This window comes from Arachis ipaensis, chromosome B9, assembly GCF_059453495.1.
Source record: "Arachis ipaensis isolate K30076 ecotype BB chromosome B9, ASM5945349v1, whole genome shotgun sequence".
NCBI lineage: Eukaryota > Viridiplantae > Streptophyta > Magnoliopsida > Fabales > Fabaceae > Arachis > Arachis ipaensis.
Window position 1 is genome coordinate 117,992,080 of NC_142444.1, and position 20,570 is coordinate 118,012,649.

A 20,570-nucleotide genomic window follows, 5' to 3' on the forward strand; every position below is an offset into this window, starting at 1 on the left:
TTTAAGTTTGGTGTTCTGATGAGCGGATAATTTATACGCTTTTTGGCATTATTTTTAGTATGTTTTCAGTATGATTTAGTTAGTTTTTAGTATATTTTTATTAGTTTTTAATTAAAAATCAAATTTCTAGACTTTACTATGAGTTTGTGTCTTTTTCTGTGATTTCAGGTATTTTCTGGCTGAAATTGAGGGACTTGAGCAAAAATCAGATTCAGAGGTTGAAGAAGGACTGCAGATGCTGTTGGATTCTGACCTCCCAGCACTCAAAGTGAATTTTCTGGAGCTACATAACTCCAAATGGCGCGCTTCCAATTGCGTTGGAAAGTAGACATCCAGGGCTTTCCAGCAATATATAATAGTCCATACTTTTTCTGAGTTTAGATGACGCAAACTGGCATTGCACGCCAGTTCCATGTTGCAATCTGGCGTTCAGCGCCAGAAACAAGTTGCAAAGTGGAGTTCAATGCCAGAAACACGTTACAAACTAACGTTCAACTTCAAGAATGACCTCTCCACGTGTAAACTTCAAGCTCAGCCCAAGCACACACCAAGTGGATCCCGAAAGTGGATTTCTGCATCAATTACTTATTTCTGTAAACCCTAGTAGCTAGTCTAGTATATATAGGACATTTTACTATTGTATTAGACATCTTGGGACGTTTAGTTCTTAGATCATGGGGGCTGGCCAATCGGCCATGCTTGAACCTTTCACTTATGTATTTTTCAATGGTATAGTTTCTACACACCATAGATTAAGGTGTGGAGCTCTGCTGTTCCTCAAAGATTAATGCAAAGTACTACTGTTTTTCTATTCAATTTAACTTATTCCGCTTCTAAGATATTCATTCACACTTCAATATGATGGATGTGATGATCGTGACAGTCATCATCATTCTCACTTATGAATGCATGCCTGACAACCACTTCCGTTCTACCTTAGATTGGATGGATATCTCTTGGATATCTAATACAGGGGACCGAGTCCGAGATATTAGAGTCTTCGTGGTATAAGTTAGAACCCATGGATGGCCATTCCTGAGATCCGGAAAGTCTAAACCTTGTCTGTGGTATTCCGAGTAGGATCTGGGAAGGGATGGCTGTGACGAGCTTCAAACTCGCGAGTGCTGGGCGTAGTGACAGACGCAAAAGGATCAATGGATCCTATTCCAGTATGATCGAGAACCGACAGATGATTAGCCGTGCCGTGACAGAGCATTTGGACCTTTTTCACAGAGAGGATGGGATGTAGCCATTGACAACGGTGATGCCCTACATAAAGCTTGCCATGGAAAGGAGTAGGATTGATTGGATGAAGACAGCAGGAAAGTAGAGGTTCAGAGGGACGAAAGCATCTCCATACGCTTATTTGAAATTCTCACTAATGAATTACATAAGTATCCCTATCCTATTTTAATTTTCGTCCACTATAATCTCTTAATACATTTGAATCCGCCTGACTGAGATTTCAAGGTGACCATAGCTTGCTTCAAGCCGACAATCTCCGTGGGATCGAACCTTACTCACGTAAGGTTTATTACTTGGATGACCCAGTGCACTTGCTGATTAGTTGTACGAAGTTGTGAAACAGATATAAGATCATGAACGTGCGTACCAAGTTTTTAGTGCCATTACCAAGGAATAGAATGATCACGATTTCGCACACTAGAGAGCAAAGACATGGTTTAATTGTGTTCAGAAGGGGATGGAGGCAAAAGTATATGAAAGGATTGGAATCACTCTACCTTTATGAACACATTAAAAACCTAATGATGAACCCAATTTATTATGATACAATGAGATTAAGTTTGGTGTTCCAAGGGACACCCATCAGTTGCAAATTCATTCACCCATATTAAAAAGGAATGTGGAGGATTCTTTTGTCATTACTAATGGGGTTTCAGTTTTATTTTTAGGAGAGAGAATGGGGCCCACATGATTAATAGCGTATAAAGCAAAGAGGTCAAAGTGTACTTGCACTTTGGAACTCAAAACATGCAGGAAGCAAAGTGGGATAAGGATTGGCGCCTCTTCCAACGCTAGGCGCCACTCCCCAAGAGGGAAAACATTGAATTGCCTTACTTTCCATTCAAACCACACTTTTCCCACCTCTCCTCACACTTTAAACCCTAATTCAGATACGAAAAGACTCCACAAATCCTTCCTTCTTCTCACTTTTTTTTCTTTTCCCCTTCCCTACTTCTTTCCTTCTTTCCCTACTTCTTTCTTTTTTCTTGATTGGGACAATCAAGCTCTAAGTTTGGTGTTGGAGCAAAACTTTATTTTGCTTGCTTTCTCTTGCAAGATTCCCTAACTTTCTTTAAACCCTCAAATACACTTTCTCAACCCAATGGCACCACCAAAAGCCTCAGCATCAAAGAAAAGAAAGACTAAGGAACCAATCTCTGGATCCTCAAGTTCAGGTTTCAATGAGTACAAGTTCCTCTCCTTATTCAATCAAAACCAGTTCTATGGTTGGGTGAGTGAGATGGGAATCATTCCAAAGGTCGGTTTCCAGCTGGGGAGAAACGAACACCCTGAGATCAACAGGGAGATAAATAGTAGAGGCTGGGGACTTTTGTGCAACCCACCAAGAAAAGTGGGGGAAGACTTGGTAAGAGAGTTCTATGCTAATGTCGTGCCACAGTCAGGACAATCCTATGGCTATATTAGCTATTTAAGGGGGAAGTCCATTGACTACAGTCCCACTAACATAGAAAGGATGCTGATGGTGAAGCAGACAACCTCCACTCGGAGCTATAAGGAAAGAATGAAGCAACAAGACCCAGGATTTAATGAAATTCTCAATGAAATCTGTGTGTTGAATGTACAATAGATAAACGACAAGGATGGGAGGCCTAACCAGCTGAGAAAAAGAGATTTGAGCCCCCAAGCTAGAGGGTGGCTGGATTTTGTGAGAAGTTCCCTAATCCCCACATCCAACACTTCAGAGGTGACCAAAGAGAGCTGTGCTCATATACAGCATCATGAGAGGTGAGAATGTCAATGTTGGGGAGCTAATTACCAACAACATTAACAAAGTGTTGAAAAGAACCAAAGATAGCTTAAGGTTGGCATTCCCCAGCATCATCTAGAGGCTGTGTGATGAAGCAGGGATGGAGAAAATTATTGATGAAGTGCTAGTGGAGTAAGACAAGCCCATCACTACCAAGAAGATGGCCAAATTAGTAGCTGTCTACCCACTTCACAGGGCCAGGGAGCATAGATCTCATGCCCACGAAACACAAGGACAAGAAGAAGAAGAAGAAGAAGAGGCAGAGGAGCAACCACATTTTCTAGCACTCCAACCACCACCATATCAGCAATACCAACAATTTCCAGAGGGATTCAATTGGGAATAATTATAAGGAGATGTACACCAAATAAAGGGAGACTTACATCATCTGAGGGAGGATGTCAACCAACTCAAGGATAATCAATAACAACAATGGAACCAAGTGAATCAGAATATACAACAACTCCAAGAGAGTTGGGAGCACATGAGGAAAGAGCAGCAGGAACAGTTCGACTGGGGGGAGGTGCGAAGTGCACTCGACAAAATAGTAGAGCAGGGCAAATGGCAACAGAGGAACCTTGCGGAGTTCAGAAATCTTTATGATGCCAGAACCATTTTAAGGAGGCAATATGATATCAACACACAAGTAAAACTAAATCACTTGTGTAATGCCATGGCCGCTCTAAACCCAGGATACCCAATATTCATGCAAGGAATGGAGGAGTTGAGTACAAGACAAGAAGATATTCTGGCCAAACACAAGGAGGATGAAAGGAACTACATGAGAAGGTTGGGATTTTGGAACCCCAAAGATGCTAAGGCACAAGAAGGATCCTCGAAAAAGGATGAAGATGACTCCTCCCCTTCCAAAAATAAGGACAAAGGCAAAGGGCCAATGAACTGAAGTTGAAGCTGCTCAAGGTTGTTAAGTCCCATGGTTGACACTCTCTAATTTCTGCATTCTGCTTAGTTTTCTCTATGTTTTAAATTCTGTTCCTGAATAATTGCAACATTAGGATAGTTCATTTTCAATGCTTAGTTTTTTTTATATATCCTGAAGTCTTTTGTGAGCCTTTTTAATTTCAAGAAAGAAAATGCAATGTTATTTCAAGTTTTTGCAATATCAATAAAAGCATAGTTTGTTTCCATAAGAGTTGTTGTGAGTTGTTATAAGAGCAAGAGTAAAAGAGACTAAGACCAAGAGAGATCATTCAAAAACTAAGAGATAAGGAACCAAGTGTAGAACCTTGAATGAATTAAAAAGAAAGAGAGTCATGAAAGGCAACTAGTCTTAGAAGGTATGACAAGTAAAGGTTAAGGGGTGTTCCTTGAACATCTATAGAACCAAGAAGTAGTAAGCAATAAAGAACCAAGGCTCTGAGCATAAACTACTAGGATGGAAAGAAACATTAAAAGGCTCAAAAGAGTTAGAGAACCTAGTAGATGCTTGTGGTGAAGATGTGTCAAGAAGAGACCTGGGCAAGTAAATTCTTAGGGGTGTTTCAACACCTAGTACCCTAAAACTAACTGGTTTGGGAGTGCTAATTGAAAGCCTAACTAAAGGGTTGTCTTGAGACAAAACACTCAGAGTCGTGGTCAATAAATAGAAAAAAAAGAACAACCAAAAAGAATATGAAACAACTCTTGCTACTTCAAGGTGACAATTAATAGAAAGGACCACTGAAGCTTATACTTGAAGGAACCCTCAAGGATCTAGGAATCTTTGTGACATTGAAACAAAATTATTCATGCATGTGTTAAACACTTAGTCCTATTCTTAGTCATGGTTGTATCCATTCAAGGTCATAGTCTTAAATCGTAAAAGGGGCTACTCACACTAATTTGCTTGGGACAAGCAAAGCTTAAGTTTGGTGTTGTGATGACTTGCATCATCTACCCTTTTTTCTTGCATAAAAAGGACCATAAAAGAGCATAATCTCATTTGATCATTGCAATTCATGCATTATTTGATTAACATTATAGTACATTGCTTTGAAATGAGTTTGTACTAAATTTCAGGTGAAAAAGATATCAAAAAGGGAAAGAAAACAACAAAACAAGCTGGGCGTGTGAAACTGGTGTGCCACTTGGAGCAAATCACAAAAATGCATTGGCATGGCACGCCAGTACTAAAGTCCAGAGAGGATCCTCCAAGCATTTACATGGGCGTGGCACGCCAGAATCTGGGCGTGGCACGCTAGTACAATTTTCCAGAGAGCAACAATGAAGGCCACTGAAGGGGCGTGGCATGCCAGGCTGGGCTTGGCACACCTAACCCACCACTTGAGCCATGGGCGTGCCACTTGGTATCGAAGGCGTGGCACGCCAGCTTTAAAAATCACTGGGGCGTGCCACTTGAGGAGCCAGGCATGGCATGCTAAGCTAAGAAGGTCACAAATGAATGGGCGTGCCACTTGAGCAGTATGGCGTGGCACGCTAGTACAAAATTTCAGAGAAAAGGTTGAAGGCTAAAAAGGCTGGGCGTGCTACTTGAGATCGAAGGCGTGGCACGCCAAACTTCCACCCTTACTTGAGCGTGCCACTTGAGCATCTAGGCGAGGCACACCAAGGTACAAATAAGGCCAAAGCAAAGGCTGGGCGTGCCATTTGATGTCAAAGGCGTGGCACGCCAGCTCAAGATTCTCACCTGGGCATGCCACTTGAATGCTGGGCGTGGCACGCCAGCTACTAGAACAAAGGCAATGATGGGCGTGGCACGTTGGTACAATTTTCTAGAGAGGGAGACAAAAGGCCAACCATGGGCGTGCCACGTTAGTTCACCTTTTCAGAAGCTAAGAAGAAGAGGGAGATGGCCTGGGCGTGCCACTTCTTGGGCTCGAAGGCGTGGCACGCCAGGCTATCCAGGGCTTTAAAAAGGCCTGAGCGTGCCACTTGGGCTCGAAAGCGTGGCACGCCAGGCTAACACAAGTGATCAAAAGACCCTGGGCGTGCCACTTGGGTTCGAAGGCGTGGCACACCAGGGGTGCTAATGAAGGAGGGCGTGCCACTTGAGAGTTAGGCGTGGCACGCTAAGCCAGAATCAGAGCAAGGCGTGGCACGCCACTGAAGCGCCAACCACACGCCTGCTGTGAAATCACGTTTATTGAGTTTCTTTTTCCTCCAAAATATAATTTCCTTTTCAATTTTGTATTTTCTTTTTTTGCTAGTGCTAGGAATAGTATAAATACCCCCTAAAAGTACTGAAAAAGGGGTTAAGCAGTTGAGCTATTAGTTGAAGCATAGTTAGATTCACTTTTCCATATCTTACTTTTTTTTCTTGAGCTATGAGTAGCTAAATTCCCTCTCATTGAGAGACAGAGCTCTGTTGTACTTGATGGATTAATGATAGTGAATTTTTTCTTCTCTTCATCTTCTCTTTGATTTGCTAGAAGGAATTTCGTTTTTCATTCTAGTGTTCAATCACTTGGAAAAGAGGTTGAATGCAAAATGGGTTTCATGGGAACCTTGGAAAAGGAAACATGAAACCAGAATAGAAATCCCTTCTCACACTTGAGTAGGATCTGGGTTTTGGTATTTGGATATGGTGACTTAAAATTCTCCCTCTACTTTTTACCTATGATGATGTGTGGTATAATCAGGGACCAAGCATATCTCTTTTCATGAGCAATTAGACCAAGGAATTAGCTATTAATCAAGATCTGAGAGATTTAGTCACCAAGGGATTGGGGCTCAATCAATCATGATTTCCAAGAGGTCAATGAGTTACATGATTGAAGAGGATATGAGCTGGATTTAATCCAAAAAGACAACATCTCCTGATCTCAATGAATTCCCCTATTCTTATCTTCCACTTTCTTTATAGCTTTTTTTACATTCTGCAATTCTCCATTCCCATTTACAATTAAGTCATTTAAGTTTCTGGTCTTTACCTTCTTGCCATTTCCAATTCTGCCATTTACTGCTTTCCTTTACTTTTAGGTCATTTATATTTCTGCACATTTACAATTCTGCAATCATAATCTATTTTGCTTAGCTTGACTAATTCACCAATTGATTAAAATTGCTCAAATCTACCAATCTCTGTGGATACGATCCCACTCCACTGTGGGTTATTACTTGACGATAATTTTGGTGCGCTTGCCAAAAGAACGGATTCACCATTTTTTTATATGGGGAGTGAATTCGGCTCATCAAGTTTTATGGCGCCGTTGCCGGGGATTGGTTTGAATTTGATAATGATTAAATTGATTCGAGAGCTAGATTAAGCATTTTTTTATTCCCTTGTTATTTTCTTTTTAGCTCTTTATTTTTCTGTCCACTCTGTTTTCTTTGTTTTTACTTTGATTATTCTAGCTATTCATTGTTCATATTTCAATTCTTCTAGCTGTTTGATTAATTGCATCAACCAAGTTAACCACTAACCTTAACTATAGTGATTCTTTCACTTGTCCTCTACTTGCTGTTTGTTGAATGCATGACAGGTAAAAAGGGAGAAACTTCATCCTCTTTTGATAGTGAACCTAAGAGGACCTTCCTTAGATTAAGGAGGGAAGCAAGAGGCAAAGGCATAGTTAGAGAGGAACCAATGGAGGAAGATCTGAGAACCACCATGGATGACGAAGTGCAAGACAATGTTGGAGGAGATGCTGGAAATTATGTTGGGCAAGAGAGGAGAGTCTTAGGCTCCTACATCAACCCAAATCCAGGAAACTGTGGCAGCAGCATCCTCAAACCAACAATTCATGCTAACAACTTTGAGTTGAAACCTCAACTCATCACACTTGTCCAGAATAATTATTCATATGGAAGAGGAGCCCAGGAGGACCCAAACCAACTTCTCACTACATTCTTGAGGATTTGTGACACTGTAAAGTCTAATGGTGTGCATCCTGACACCTACAAGCTACTTTTGTTCCCTTTCTCACTCTGAGATAAGGCAGGAAAGTGGTTGGAAACATTTCCCAAGGAGATCTTAACCACATGGGATGAAGTTGTAAACAAATTTCTAGCAAGATTTTATCCTCCACAGAGAGTCAACAGGCTAAGAGCTGAGGTGCAAACTTTCAGACAGCAAGATGGTGAAACACTTTATGAGGCCTGGGAGAGGTTCAAAGATTTGACAAGGAAATGCCCACCGGATATGTTCAATGAGTGGGTGCAACTACACATCTTCTATGAAGGGCTGTCATATGAGTCAAAGCAAGCAATGGACCATTCTTCCGGAGGCTCACTGAACAAAAAGAAAACCATTGAAGAAGCCATAGATGTCATAGAGACTGTTGCTGAGAATGAGTACTTCTATGCTTCAGACAAAGCTCAAAAGAGAGGAGTAATGGAGCTCAATTCAATGGATGCCCTGTTGGCCTAAAACAAATTGATCACTGCACAACTAGCAGCCTTGACCAAGAAGATGGAGAGTAATCAAGTCTTAGTAATTCAAGCCCAAGCCTCCCAACAAGAAGGAGATGTACCAGAAGTTGAATGCGAATGGGAGTAAGCCAACTATGTGAATAATTCTAGACCACCATATGATCCAAACTCCAAGACATACAACGCATGTTGGAAGAACCACCCAAATTTTAGGTGGGGGAACCAACAAAGCCACAATCAAGATCATACCAAGCCATACCAAGCCAATCAATACGACAATCACAACCCCAACCATCAATCAAGCAATAATAGATCCTACCACAATGCACAAAACACATCATATCATTCCACTCAACAAATACACAACCCCCATCAAGACACATCAACCTTAACCATGCAACCATGTGAGATCAAGAACAACTTTGAGAGAGTAGAGGTTGTAATAGCACAACTGTCATCATAACTGACAGGAGCTATTTCCACTCTTTTGGAGAGACAAACACAAGTTGACAAGAGGATAGATGCCAACCAAGAAGAGTACAGATCAAATGTGAAGAATCAAGGCGTAGCTATTTCAAAATTAGAAGCACAAACGGGGATTCTATCCAAGAAAATTTTTATGTCAACACATACATTTCCCAGAGATACCATGGCTAACCCAAGAGGGGAATACAAGGCCATCACACTTAGAAGCGAAAAAGTTATAGAAGAAGCAACCCCAAGCCAGAGCAACCAAGAAAAAGGAGCTGCAGAAAAGCCTGAAAACAAGGACAAAGAGGAGACCCCTGCCCCATCCTCACCAAAGCCAAACTTGAAGCCTTATGTGCCAAAGGCACCATATCCACAAAGGCTGAGGAAGGATGGAAAGGATGGCCAGTTCTCTAGATTCTTAGAGATCTTCAAGAAGCTCTAAATCAACATACCATTTGCTGAGGCATTGGAGCAAATGCCACTCTATGCCAAATTTCTAAAGGAGCTCATGACAAGAAAAAGAAACTTGGGAGAAAAAGAGACCATAGTGCTAACTGAGGAGTGTAGTGCCATAATACAAAAGAAGCTACCCCAGAAAATGAAAGACCCAGGGAGTTTCCAAATCCCCTGCATCATAGGGGATATCAACATCGAGAAGGCCTTGTTTGACTTGGAGCTAGCATCAATCTCATGTCCCTAACCATGATGAAGAGGATAAAGATTGAGGAAGTCAAGCCAACAAGAATGGCACTCCAATTGGCTGACAGAACATTCAAGTTCCCACACGGGGTAGTGGAAGACTTGTTGGTGAAGGTGAGAGAGTTCATTTTTTCAGCTGACTTTGTTGTGCAGGATATGGAGGAAGAGGTTAACACATCAATCATCCTAGGAAGGCCATCAAGGGAATTTGTCTTGAGATTACATGAAGAGAAGATGGTCTTTAATGTCTTTAAGAAAATGAGTTACCCCAAAGAATTCGTAGGAGAATGCATGATGGTAGACACCATAGAACAGATAGTTCAAGAAGTTTTAGAAGAAGAACAATGTGAAGAAACTATTAAGTTAGAGCAGCAAGCATTAAGTGGAGAACTACCACAAGGAACCATGGAGAACTCAATCATGTTGAACCCCAAAGACAGCAAGGAAGTGGAGGCACCCAAACTAGAGCTAAAGACCTTACCACCAAGCTTGAAATATGCATATTTGGGTGACAACAACACTTACCCAGTGATCATCAATTTAAGCTTGAGTAAGGAGCAAGAAGAGGAGCTTATCCAAGTGCTGAAAAAACACAAGAATGCTATAGGTTGGACACTTGTAGACTTAAAAGGAATCGGTCCTTCAATGTGCATGCATAAGATCTTACTTGAAGAAGATGCTAAGCCCTCAAGACAGCAACAAAGAAGGCTGAATCCAACCATAAATGAAGTGGTCCAAAAAGAAGTGTTGAAGTTGTGGCAAGCAGGGATGATTTACCCCATCTCAGACAGCCCTTGGGTAAGCCCTGTACAAGTAGTCCCTAAGAATGGAAGAGTCACTGTTGTGCCAAATGAGAAGAATGAGCTGACACCAACAAGAACAGTGACTGGCTGGCACATGTGCATTGACTATAGGAAGCTTAATGAAGCCACCAGGAAGGATCACTTCCCCTTACCCTTCATGGATCAAATGCTTGAAAGATTGGCGGGACATGAATACTATTGCTTCCTAGATGGTTATTTGGGTTACAACCAAATAGTTGTAGACCCCAAGGACCAGGAGAAAACTTCATTTACTTGCCCATATGGTGTCTTTGCTTATAGGAGAATGCCCTTTGGATTGTGCAATGCACCTGCAACATTCCAAAGGTGCATGCTCTCCATATTTTCAGACATGATTGAAAGATTCATTGAAGTGTTTATGGATGACATCTATGTATTTGGTAACTCATATTCTAACTGCTTGCACCACTTAGCCTTGGTGCTAAAGAGATGCCAAGAAACCAACCTTGTTTTAAATTGGAAAAAATGCCACTTCATGGTTACAGAAAGGGTGGTTCTTGGTCATAAGATCTCAAAAAGGGGCATAGAGGTGGACAAGGCTAAGGTGGAGGTGATTGAAAAATTACCCCCATCTTGCAGTGTCAAAGCAATTAGAAGTTTTCTAAGACATGCTGGTTTCTACAGGAGGTTCATTAGAGACTTCTCCAAGGTTGCCAAACCTTTGAGCAACCTACTTGTCTCTAATGTACCTTTTGTTTTTGATAATGAATGCATGCTAGTTTTTGAGAAACTTAAGAGTAAACTCTCCTCTGCGCCTATTATAGCTCCACCATGCTGGGATTTACCTTTTGAGTTGATGTGTGATGTATCAGATTTTGCTGTGGGTGCTGTTTTAGGACAGAGGAAGGACAAATTGGTGCATGTCATTTATTATGCTAGCAAGGTTCTTAATGAGAATCAAAGGAACTATACCACTACAGAGAAGAAATTACTTGCCATTGTCTTTGCTTTTGTTAAATTTAGATCATATCTTATTGGCTCTAAAGTAATTGTATTCACTGATCATACAGCACACAAATACTTGCTCACCAAACAAGAGTCCAAGCCCAGACTAATAAGATAGATTCTGCTACTCCAAGAGTTTGACATTGAAATTAAAGATAGGAGTGGAGCAGAAAACAAGGTAGCTGACCACCTATCAAGGATTCCACAAGAAGAAGATGGGGCACACCAAGTTGCAGTGAATGAAAGTTTTTCTGATGAGCAGTTTGTGATGATTCAAGAGGCCCCTTGGTTCGCAGACATAGCCAACTTCAAGGCTATTGGGGAACTACCAACTAACATCAACAAGCATATGAGGAAAAAGCTAGTCAAAGTTGCTAAACACTACATCTGGGATGAGCCCTATTTGTTCAAAAAGTGTGCTGATGGAATTTTGAGAAGGTGTATTTCCCATGAGGAAGGACAAGAAGTGCTTTGGCAATGTCATGGATCTGCATATGGAGGCCATTTTAGTGGAGAAAGAACTACAGCCAAAGTGCTACAATGTGGGTTCTATTGGCCAACCATTTTCAAGGATGCAAAGGACTTGGTGATAAGATGTGATGAATGCCAAAGGGCTGGCAAAGGTTCATAATGGAGCTAGAATTATTCGACGTGTGGGGAATTGATTTTATGGGACTTTTCCCATCCTCATACTCAAACAGTTATATATTGGTGGTTGTAGATTATATGTCAAAGTGGGTAGAAGCCATAGCCACTCCAACAAATGACAACAAGGTTGTAATGAGCTTTTTAAGGAAGAATATCTTCAGTAGATTTGGAGTGCCTAGAGTTCTCATCAGTGATGGAGGAACACACTTCTGCAATAAGCAACTTGAAGCACTCCTCTCTAAGTTTGGAGTCAAGCACAAGGTGGCAACTCCATACCACCCACAGACCAACAGGCAAGCAGAGATTTCAAACCGAGAGCTCAAAAGAATCATTGAAAAAACTGTTGGAAGCTCAAGAAAGGATTGGTCTAAGAAGCTGGATGATGCATTATGGGCCTACAGGACAGTCTTCAAAATACCTATTGGGATGTCTCCATACCAATTGGTGTTTGGTAAGGCTTGTCACTTACTAGTTGAGCTTGAACATAGAGCATTCTGGGCTCTGAAAATGTTGAACTTTGATGAGCAAGCTGCTGGAGAAAGGAGGCTTATGCAACTGAATGAGATGGAGGAGTTTAGGAATAAAGCATATGAGAGTGCAAAGATCTACAAAGAGAACACAAAAAGGTGGCATGATCAGAAGATAGCAAGGAGGGAGTTCACTGAAGGACAAAAGGTGCTGTTGTACAATTCAAAACTCAAGTTCTTCCCTGGGAAGCTTAAGTCTCGATGGTCAGGACCCTTCACCATCCTCAAAGTGTTCCCTTATGGCCATGTAGAGCTTATGGAAGACAAAACACAAAGAACCTTCACTGTGAATGGCCATAGAATCAAGCATTACCTAGGGGACTCACTGGATGAGAAGAGAGTGAGCTACAACCTCAGCTAACAAAGGAAGAACGTCAAGCTATTGACGATAAAGAAGCACTGGTTGGGAGGCACCCCAACACTTTATATCCTTTTGATTTATTGCTTTCTTAGAAGTAGTTAAAATTTGTCAATTTAGATAGTTTGAGTTTCAATTGAAAATTTATGTTTTCTTGCTTTCTAAAAGTAGATTGTAGGTAATGGATTAGGAATTTTAATATCAGTTTTGGTAGTTAGGAGACCCTTACATTCTGTTTCTTTTATTCTGAAGATGCAATTTGATGAATACATTTGCTAATGATGAGTAATTGGGCTAAGGACTAACTAAAAAGCTAAGTTTGGTGTGGGCACCAATCTACTTAATCTAGGCTTACTACCTTTGAACAAATCATATTTGAAGGTAAGCCTAGAGATTAAGTTTGGTGTGGCCACCAATCCACTTAATCTAGGCTTACTACCTTTGAGAAAACTATAATTGAAGGTAAGTCCAGAGATTAAGTTTGGTGTGACCACCACCATACGAAATACCACCATCTAGCAAGCCCAATACTACTCAATCTGAAAGCATTTAATATATTGGGGAGAGCATAGACGTGGTTTAATTGTGTTCAGAAGGGGATGGAGGCAAAAGTATATGAAAGGATTGGAATCACTCTACCTTTATGAACACATTAAAAACCCAATGATGAACCCAATTTATTATGATGCAATGAGATTAAGTTTGGTGTCCCAAGGGACACCCATCAGTTGCAAATTCATTCACCCATATTAAAAAGAAATGTGGAGGATTCTTTTGTCATTACTAATGGGGTTTCAGTTTTATTTTCAGGAGAGAGAATGGGGCCCACATGATTAATAGCGCACAAAGCAAAGAGGTCAAAGTGTACTTGCACTTTGGAACTCAAAACATGTAGGAAGAAAAGTGGGATAAGGATTGGCACCTCTTCCCACGCTAGGCGCCACTCCCCAAGTGGGAAAATATTGAATTGCCTTACTTTCCACCATTTGAACCATACTTTTCCCACCTCTCCTCACACTTCAAACCCCAATTCACATACGAAAAGACTCCACAAATCCAGAGGTGAGAATGTCAATGTTGGGGAGCTAATTGCCAACAACATTAATAAAGTGCTGAAAAGCACCAAAGATAGCTCAAGGTTGGCATTCACCAGCATCATCCAGAGGCTGTGTGATGAAGCAGGGGTGGATAAAATTATTGATGAAGTGCTAGTGGAGCAAGACAAGCCCATCACTGCCAAGAAGATGGCCAAAATAGTAGCTGTCTACCCACTTCACAGGGCTAGGGAGCATAGAGCTCGTGTCCATGAGCCACAAGGACAAGAAGAAGAAGAAGAAGAAGAAGAGGCAGAGGAGCAACCACATTTTCTAGCACTTCAACCACTACCATATCAGCAATACTGTTCCGAGGGTTCCCTGAAACTGTAGGTCGATTTCGGACGAGATCTTCTGTATTGGTCAGAGATGATGTGTCCAGCTGGTGGGTGGCGGCCAGAGTGGTCGTGTCCGACTTGTTGGACTGGCTGCGCTGTTGATCCTTTGTCACCGGAGGGTGGTGGTACCTGCAAGGGACTCTGATGCTTAAGTTAGCAAGGGTATTAAGCAAGTTTTTAGTAGAATCAGAGTATGAGTTATACTTGGGTGCTCCAGTGTATTTATAATGGTGTAGAGTGACCTTCTTAGATAAGATAAGTTAGTTATCTTATCTTATCTTATCTTATCTTTGAGTGAGGTCATCTTATCTTCAAGGAAACCGCCCTTATCTCTATAGGCTTGGGATGCCTTTGGATTTGGGTCGTGTTCCTCCATTTGGACCGTTTTTGGGCTTTCCTGGTGATTTGGCCGAGCTCTTTGAGAAGAGATCCGATTGTCCTGACCTGAAGAGGTCGGTCGTCTTGTCGGTAGAACATCCCGGGTCGGACAGCTCGACCTAGGGTATGAACAGTGCCCCTGCTCGAGCTCGGTCTTTCTTTTTGGAGGTCGAGTCTTAGTTTCAGGACTTCGATCCTTCTCTGGTGAAGCCGAACTCGAGTATTTTGTCAACTTCTTCTTTGTAGAGTCTTCTTTTTTTTTGAATTTGGAATGTTTTTCCTTTTCGTTTTTTTAAAAGCGCGCGCTTTTGCATTAACGCTCTAGCCTTCGGAATGTGCGAGGGTTTAATACCCTCATTAATTGATTTTTAATGCTCCGTTTCTCTTGGCCCTTTTATTTTGAATTTTACACAAAAAATGGTTTTCCTTTTCTCTGTAACTTCCCCTCCTTTTTCTCTCTGTCTTCTTGTTTTGCATTTCCTTTGCGACGATGTTGGTGCTTTCTTTGTTCTGAAAGGCGATTCCAGATTCTATCTTCCGTCTTCAACTTCTTTGAAGCTTTCTCCTTTTTCCAGGTTGGTTTTACTTTTTGCTTCTTTACTTCTTTCGTCGCTTTGCCTTCGGTTCTTTGGTAAAGCTTTGATTTTTCGTCTGAATGCATGCTGGAAAGTTTGAATCTTTTCGCGTCGTTATGCTCAATTGTTTGCTGTGATGCATGTTTCTGGCATTTCTCCTGATGATTGAGGTTTTTTAGGGCTTTGCATGTTTTGCTGTCTTTTTATTTGATTTTGTAGCTTTTCGGGGTAATGGCTTCATTTGATTCTTTTGAAAAAATGTTGCGTCTTTGATGTCCTCTGTTTGGCGTGTTTTGTTATTTGCTTTCTGATTGAACTGCTATTTTTGTTGCTCCTTTGATGACTTTGTTTTGACTTTATCTCTTTTTTCTCGGGATGTTGCCTTTTGAAAAAGGGCTTTTCTTTGCTGAGAGTTTTGTTGGGATGTTAGTTTTGTAGATTTTTTCTGAGTCCTTACTCTGTTACTTCCTCCAAAGGATGCCCCTGGACCTTGTCTTGGGTTTTCCTTTTATTTGTTTGTATGCTTGAGTCATGCTCTGCTATGAGTTGATTTTGACTTTGCCCGAGATGTTTTAGTTAGTAATCTATTTTCTTCTTTCTTGCTGTAGGATTAGTTGACCTCATGTCTTCTCGCAAAAATATTGTTGAGACATCTTCCCAAGTCCCCGAGGGCATGGCTGATTAGGTGGATTCTATGATTCTTCTGTGTGTTTCATTGGTTGACTTCGAGTTTTGTTAGCAGCTTAGGCAATTTCATAGGATTTATAGTAATGGTAGTGATGAAAAGAATTATGACCTTGTATCTCCCAATTCTGAAGAAAAGGGTTTGTTTTTCTACCCGAATTGTTGGAGAATGCCCCTTTTTCTATGCATACGACTTCTTTTTTAGTCAAATGAATATTACTCTTCCTTTTACCCCCTTTGAGACCAACCTATTGTGGTCTTGTAACGTAGCTCCATCCCAGCTTCACCCTAACTCCTGGGGTTTTATAAAAATCTTTCAGTTGCTGTGTCACGAACTAGGTATCCCTGCTTCGCAATCCCTCTTCTTTTATCTCTTTGTTTTGACAAAGCCTGGGTGGTTAAGAAGAAGGCCGCCTGGGTTTCTTTCCGAGCTTCCCAGGGAAAGAAGGTTTTTTTCCATGTTTGATGAATCTTTTTGTGACTTTAAGAATTACTTTTTCAGGGTCCGAGCTGTTGAAGGAGCTCGGCCCTTTTTTCTGGATGAGAATAACGAGCCTGCCTTTCCTTTAGAATGGCAAAAGAATGTAGTGGTGTCTAAATATACGTGGGAGATATTGGATGAGGTCGAACAGGCCTTTGTTAACGTGTTGGAGGAGAACTGGGGACAGCCTCCTTATCTTGATACAAAAACGTTTTTAGGGGATCCTTCGCTTCTTCGAGCTAAGCTGGGTAGTGGTTGTCTTATCTTGTTTTCATTTTGTTTCTTTTTTATCGAGCTTTGTTCTTTTTCTCTCAATTTGTAACAATATTTGAGTTTTTTCCAGAGATGGTAAAAAACAATGAATCTATGAAGGCCTTTAAGAAGGCGAGGAAAGCTACTGCAGCTTAGAACATCTCGGCCAAGATGGCCGGGGAAGGGTCCTCTCAGGTTCAGTCGAAACCATCCATACCGAGCTCTCCTGGACCGAGGAGGATGGTCCCTACTCCTCGGGTTCGTTTGGTTAATCCTCCACAGGCTTCTGTCGCTACCTCTAGCGCTCCTCCACCGAAAAAGCAAAAAACAGCTGAGCCCTTTAACCTTGATGCCCCTGACTTCGATGCTGTCGAGTTTGTGGACCAGCAAATTGGTGCTTATGGTACCATTCCTACTAACGATGTTTCTTTTCTTCGCCATCTGGATTTTATTACTCGAAGCAGCATCAAGATGGCACACATGGGGGCGGCCTTATATCGGACTGCCCAAGATCTTCCCCTTCACGCTACAAAGGCCTTTATGGAGGAGGCCAAGTTGGACTTCGATCGGATGAAGGGTTTGAAGGAGGAGCTCGAGGTGAAGGTGACCAAGTTTGAGAAAGAGTTGGACGGTGAAAAGGCTAGTTCTGTTGCCTTGGCAGCTTCTGTGAAGTTGGCTGAAGACACGGCATTGAGGCACAAGGAGAGTTATGTCACGACCTATAGAGAGATGATGCGTCTCAGGGATGATTTGGAGTCTGCCCGGGCTGATTATGCCGAACTCCAGGGTCACCTTGTAGGCAGCATAACTGCTGCTTATGAGAACCTGAAGGAGCAGGTTCGGGTTCTTGTACCCGAGCTTGACCTTACTCTCTTCAGTTTGGACAACGTTGTGAAGGACGGTAAGATTGTCCCTGATGACCTTGATGATGATGATGTCGACCCTCCTTCAGTGCCTGCCGCCAAAGCCTCTGTTGTTCCAACTTCTTCAGCTCCTTCAGCTGAGGTTGGTCATCCCGAGTCAGAACCTAATTGTCAAATCTTGAACCAGGATGATGGGACAGTGGATGCGGTGCCTCTTCAGACTCGTCCTCCTTCACCCCGTGTTGATGCTGCTGAGAAGTCTTCGGATTCTCAATGATTTATTCTGGATTTTTGTGTAGATAGCCCGACTTGTGGGCTTTTGAACTTTTTATATTTTGTAAATGGTGGTTCTGACTTTTTGCTACTTTCTTAGTTGCTTGTTTAGCAACTTTATTTTGAAAAACAAAGTAGTTTTCAAGCTCTTGGTCTGATTTTGGTAGCCTCTTGAGTTTGTTATTATTATATCTTGTGCTTTTTATGACACGTTTGTCTGCATCTGTCTGGTACCTTTTAGGTTTTTTGGGAGTGTTAGAGACTTATTGTCCGACCTCTTTGAATTACCTTTGTATTTGCGGCTTGATTTGGGTCCAACTTGTATGTCAACTTCCTCACTTCGGCCTGAAGTTATTTCTAGTGATCCATTTTGTTTGGACCTTTGTTAGGTCTCTATTTAGGGATCACTTTTTATAACTTTTTGGTTTTTTGGGCCGACTTCTTTGCGTTGGTCCCTTCTAAGTTATTTCTAGTAATCCTATTTTTGGACCCTTTGTCAGGTCTCTTTTAGGGATTACTTTTTGTAACTTGTTTGTGGGAGGCCAACTTCCTCATGTTGTTCTCTTCTAAGTTATTTCTAGTAATCCTCTTTTTGGACGTTTGTCAGGTCTCTTTTAGGGATTACTTTTTATAACTTGTTTGTGGGAGGCCGACTTCATCATGTCGGTCTCTTCTAAGTTATTTCTAGTAATCCTCTTTTTGAACCTTTGTCAGGTCTCTTTTAGGGATTACTTTTTATAACTTGTTGTTCTGGGCTGACTTCATCATGTCGGGCCCTTCTAAGTTATTTTAGTAATCCTCTTTTTTGGACCTTGTTCAGGTCTCTTTCAGGGATTACTTTTATAACTTTATGTTCTAGGCCGACTTCATCATGTCGGGCCTTTCGAAGTTATTTTAATAATCCTTTTTTTTGGACCTTGTTTAGGCCTCTTTCAGGGATTACTTTTATAACTTTATGTTCTGGGCCGACTTCATCATGTCGGGCCTTTCGAAGTTATTTTAATAATCCTCTTTTTTGGACCTTGTTTAGGTCTCTTTCAGGGATTACTTTTATAACTTTATGTTCTGGGCCGACTTCATCATGTCGGGCCCTTCTAAGTTATTTTAGTAATCCTTTTTTATAGGACTGGCCAGACCTCTTTCCAGGGATTTACTTTTTATAACTTTGGTTATTGTGGTCGACTGGTCCGACTTCTTTATGTCAGCTGGTCTTTAAGTTATTTTTAGCAATCCATTTTATTAAGACCTCGTCAGGTCCTTTCTATGGATTACTTTTGATAACTTCTTGCATTATTCTATTTTTATCTTTGCCAATTTTGTAGAAATTAGGTTTAATCCCCGTTTGGTCGACCTTTTGATGAATTTGGTTTTCATCTTTGTTGGTCTTTATTGTGATCGTGCAGTGAATTTGATTTTCACTTTCTGCCGATCTGTAGTTTTATAATCGGGCGATGAATTTTTAGCGTTTCAGATTAATGCGTCTTGAGAATTTGTAGAAGATCTAAACAATTTTTATTCAAAAGAAAATGCAAATATATACATGTGGGAGTTTTGTCCCTCTAAGTTGGGCAATTTGTAGGTCTTGGTTTGGCACCTCATTAAAAAACTTTTTCAGGAAAAAGAGTGCACCTTATCCCAAGATCCTTTATTACCCCTAACTATAGTACCTTCTTAGGTTGCAGGCGTGCCATGACCTAGGAAGCTCTCGCCCTTTGAGTTCGGACAGTCTGTAGTAGCCCTTTCCAAGTACTTTTATGACTCAGTAGGGTCCTTTCCAATTTGCTGCCAGCTTTCCTTCTTCAGGTCGAGTTATTCCGATATCATTTCAAATTAGGATGAGGTCGTTTTCTGTAAAACTTTACGGCACTACCCTTTGATTGTATCTCGATCTCGAAGCCATTCGACGTTTCAATGCTTCTTCCCTGATCTAAGTTCTTTCTCGAATTTCTGGAAGTAGGTCGAGTTCTTCCCTTTGAAGTTGGGAGTTGGCTTCTTCTTTATAGTGGATCACTCTAGGTGACCCTTCTTCGACCTCTATTGGGATCATTGCCTCCGTTCCATAGGCTAGTCAGAAAGGTGATTCCTTTGTGGTGGAATGTGGCATTGTTCGATATGCCTATAGGACTATTGGGAGCTCGTCGGCCCAGGCTCCCTTTGCCTCCTGTAATCTCTGTTTTAGCCCAGCCAATATGACTTTGTTGGCAGTTTCGGCTTGTCCATTGGCCTGGGGATGTTCTACGGAAGTGAATTGGTGTTTTATGTTCAGATCGGCCACTAACTTTCTGAAGCCTGCATCTGTGAATTGGGTGCCATTGTCTGTGGCGATGGAGTATGGAACCCCGAACCTTGTGCCAATGTTTCTATATAGGAATTTTTGACTTCTTTGAGCAGTGGCGTTGGCTAGAGGTTCTGCCTTGATCCATTTTGTGAAGTAGTCTACCCCTACTATGAGGAATTTGACTTGTCCTAATCCCTGAGGGAAAGGTCCGAGAAGGTCGAGTCCCCATTTCGCGAATGGCCAGGGTGAGGTTACGCTGATGAGCTCCTCTGGTGGGGCGATGTGAAAGTTGGCATGTTTCTGACATGGTGGACACGTTTTTACGAACTCTGTGGCTTCTTTTTGTAGAGTTGGCCAATAAAATCCGGTCCAGAGTACTTTTTTGGTAAGTGCCTGCGCTCCGAGATGATTGCCACAAATTCCACTGTGTACTTCTTCTAAAACTTCTTTTGTGTTGGAAGTCGGTACACATTTTAATAATGGTATTGAAATCCCTCTTTTGTATAGAGTATTGTTTATG

General features: G+C 41.5%; 1 protein-coding gene and 1 non-coding gene across 2 annotated transcripts; one reads left to right on the plus strand and one right to left on the minus strand.

Annotated features, from left to right (window-relative positions):
• Positions 1 to 8,012: 8,012 nt before the first annotated feature.
• LOC148546067 (small nucleolar RNA R71) lies at positions 8,013 to 8,119 on the minus strand. The gene has a single exon (XR_015900812.1). It is a non-coding gene; the product is annotated as a small nucleolar RNA R71 (small nucleolar RNA).
• A 4,337-nt stretch (positions 8,120 to 12,456) lies between these two features.
• LOC148546068 (uncharacterized) lies at positions 12,457 to 12,837 on the plus strand. Its single transcript, XM_088499130.1, has one exon. The coding sequence runs from the start codon at positions 12,457 to 12,459 to the stop codon at positions 12,835 to 12,837; it is 381 nt and encodes a 126-aa protein (XP_088355256.1).
• The last annotated feature ends 7,733 nt before the right edge of the window (positions 12,838 to 20,570 follow it).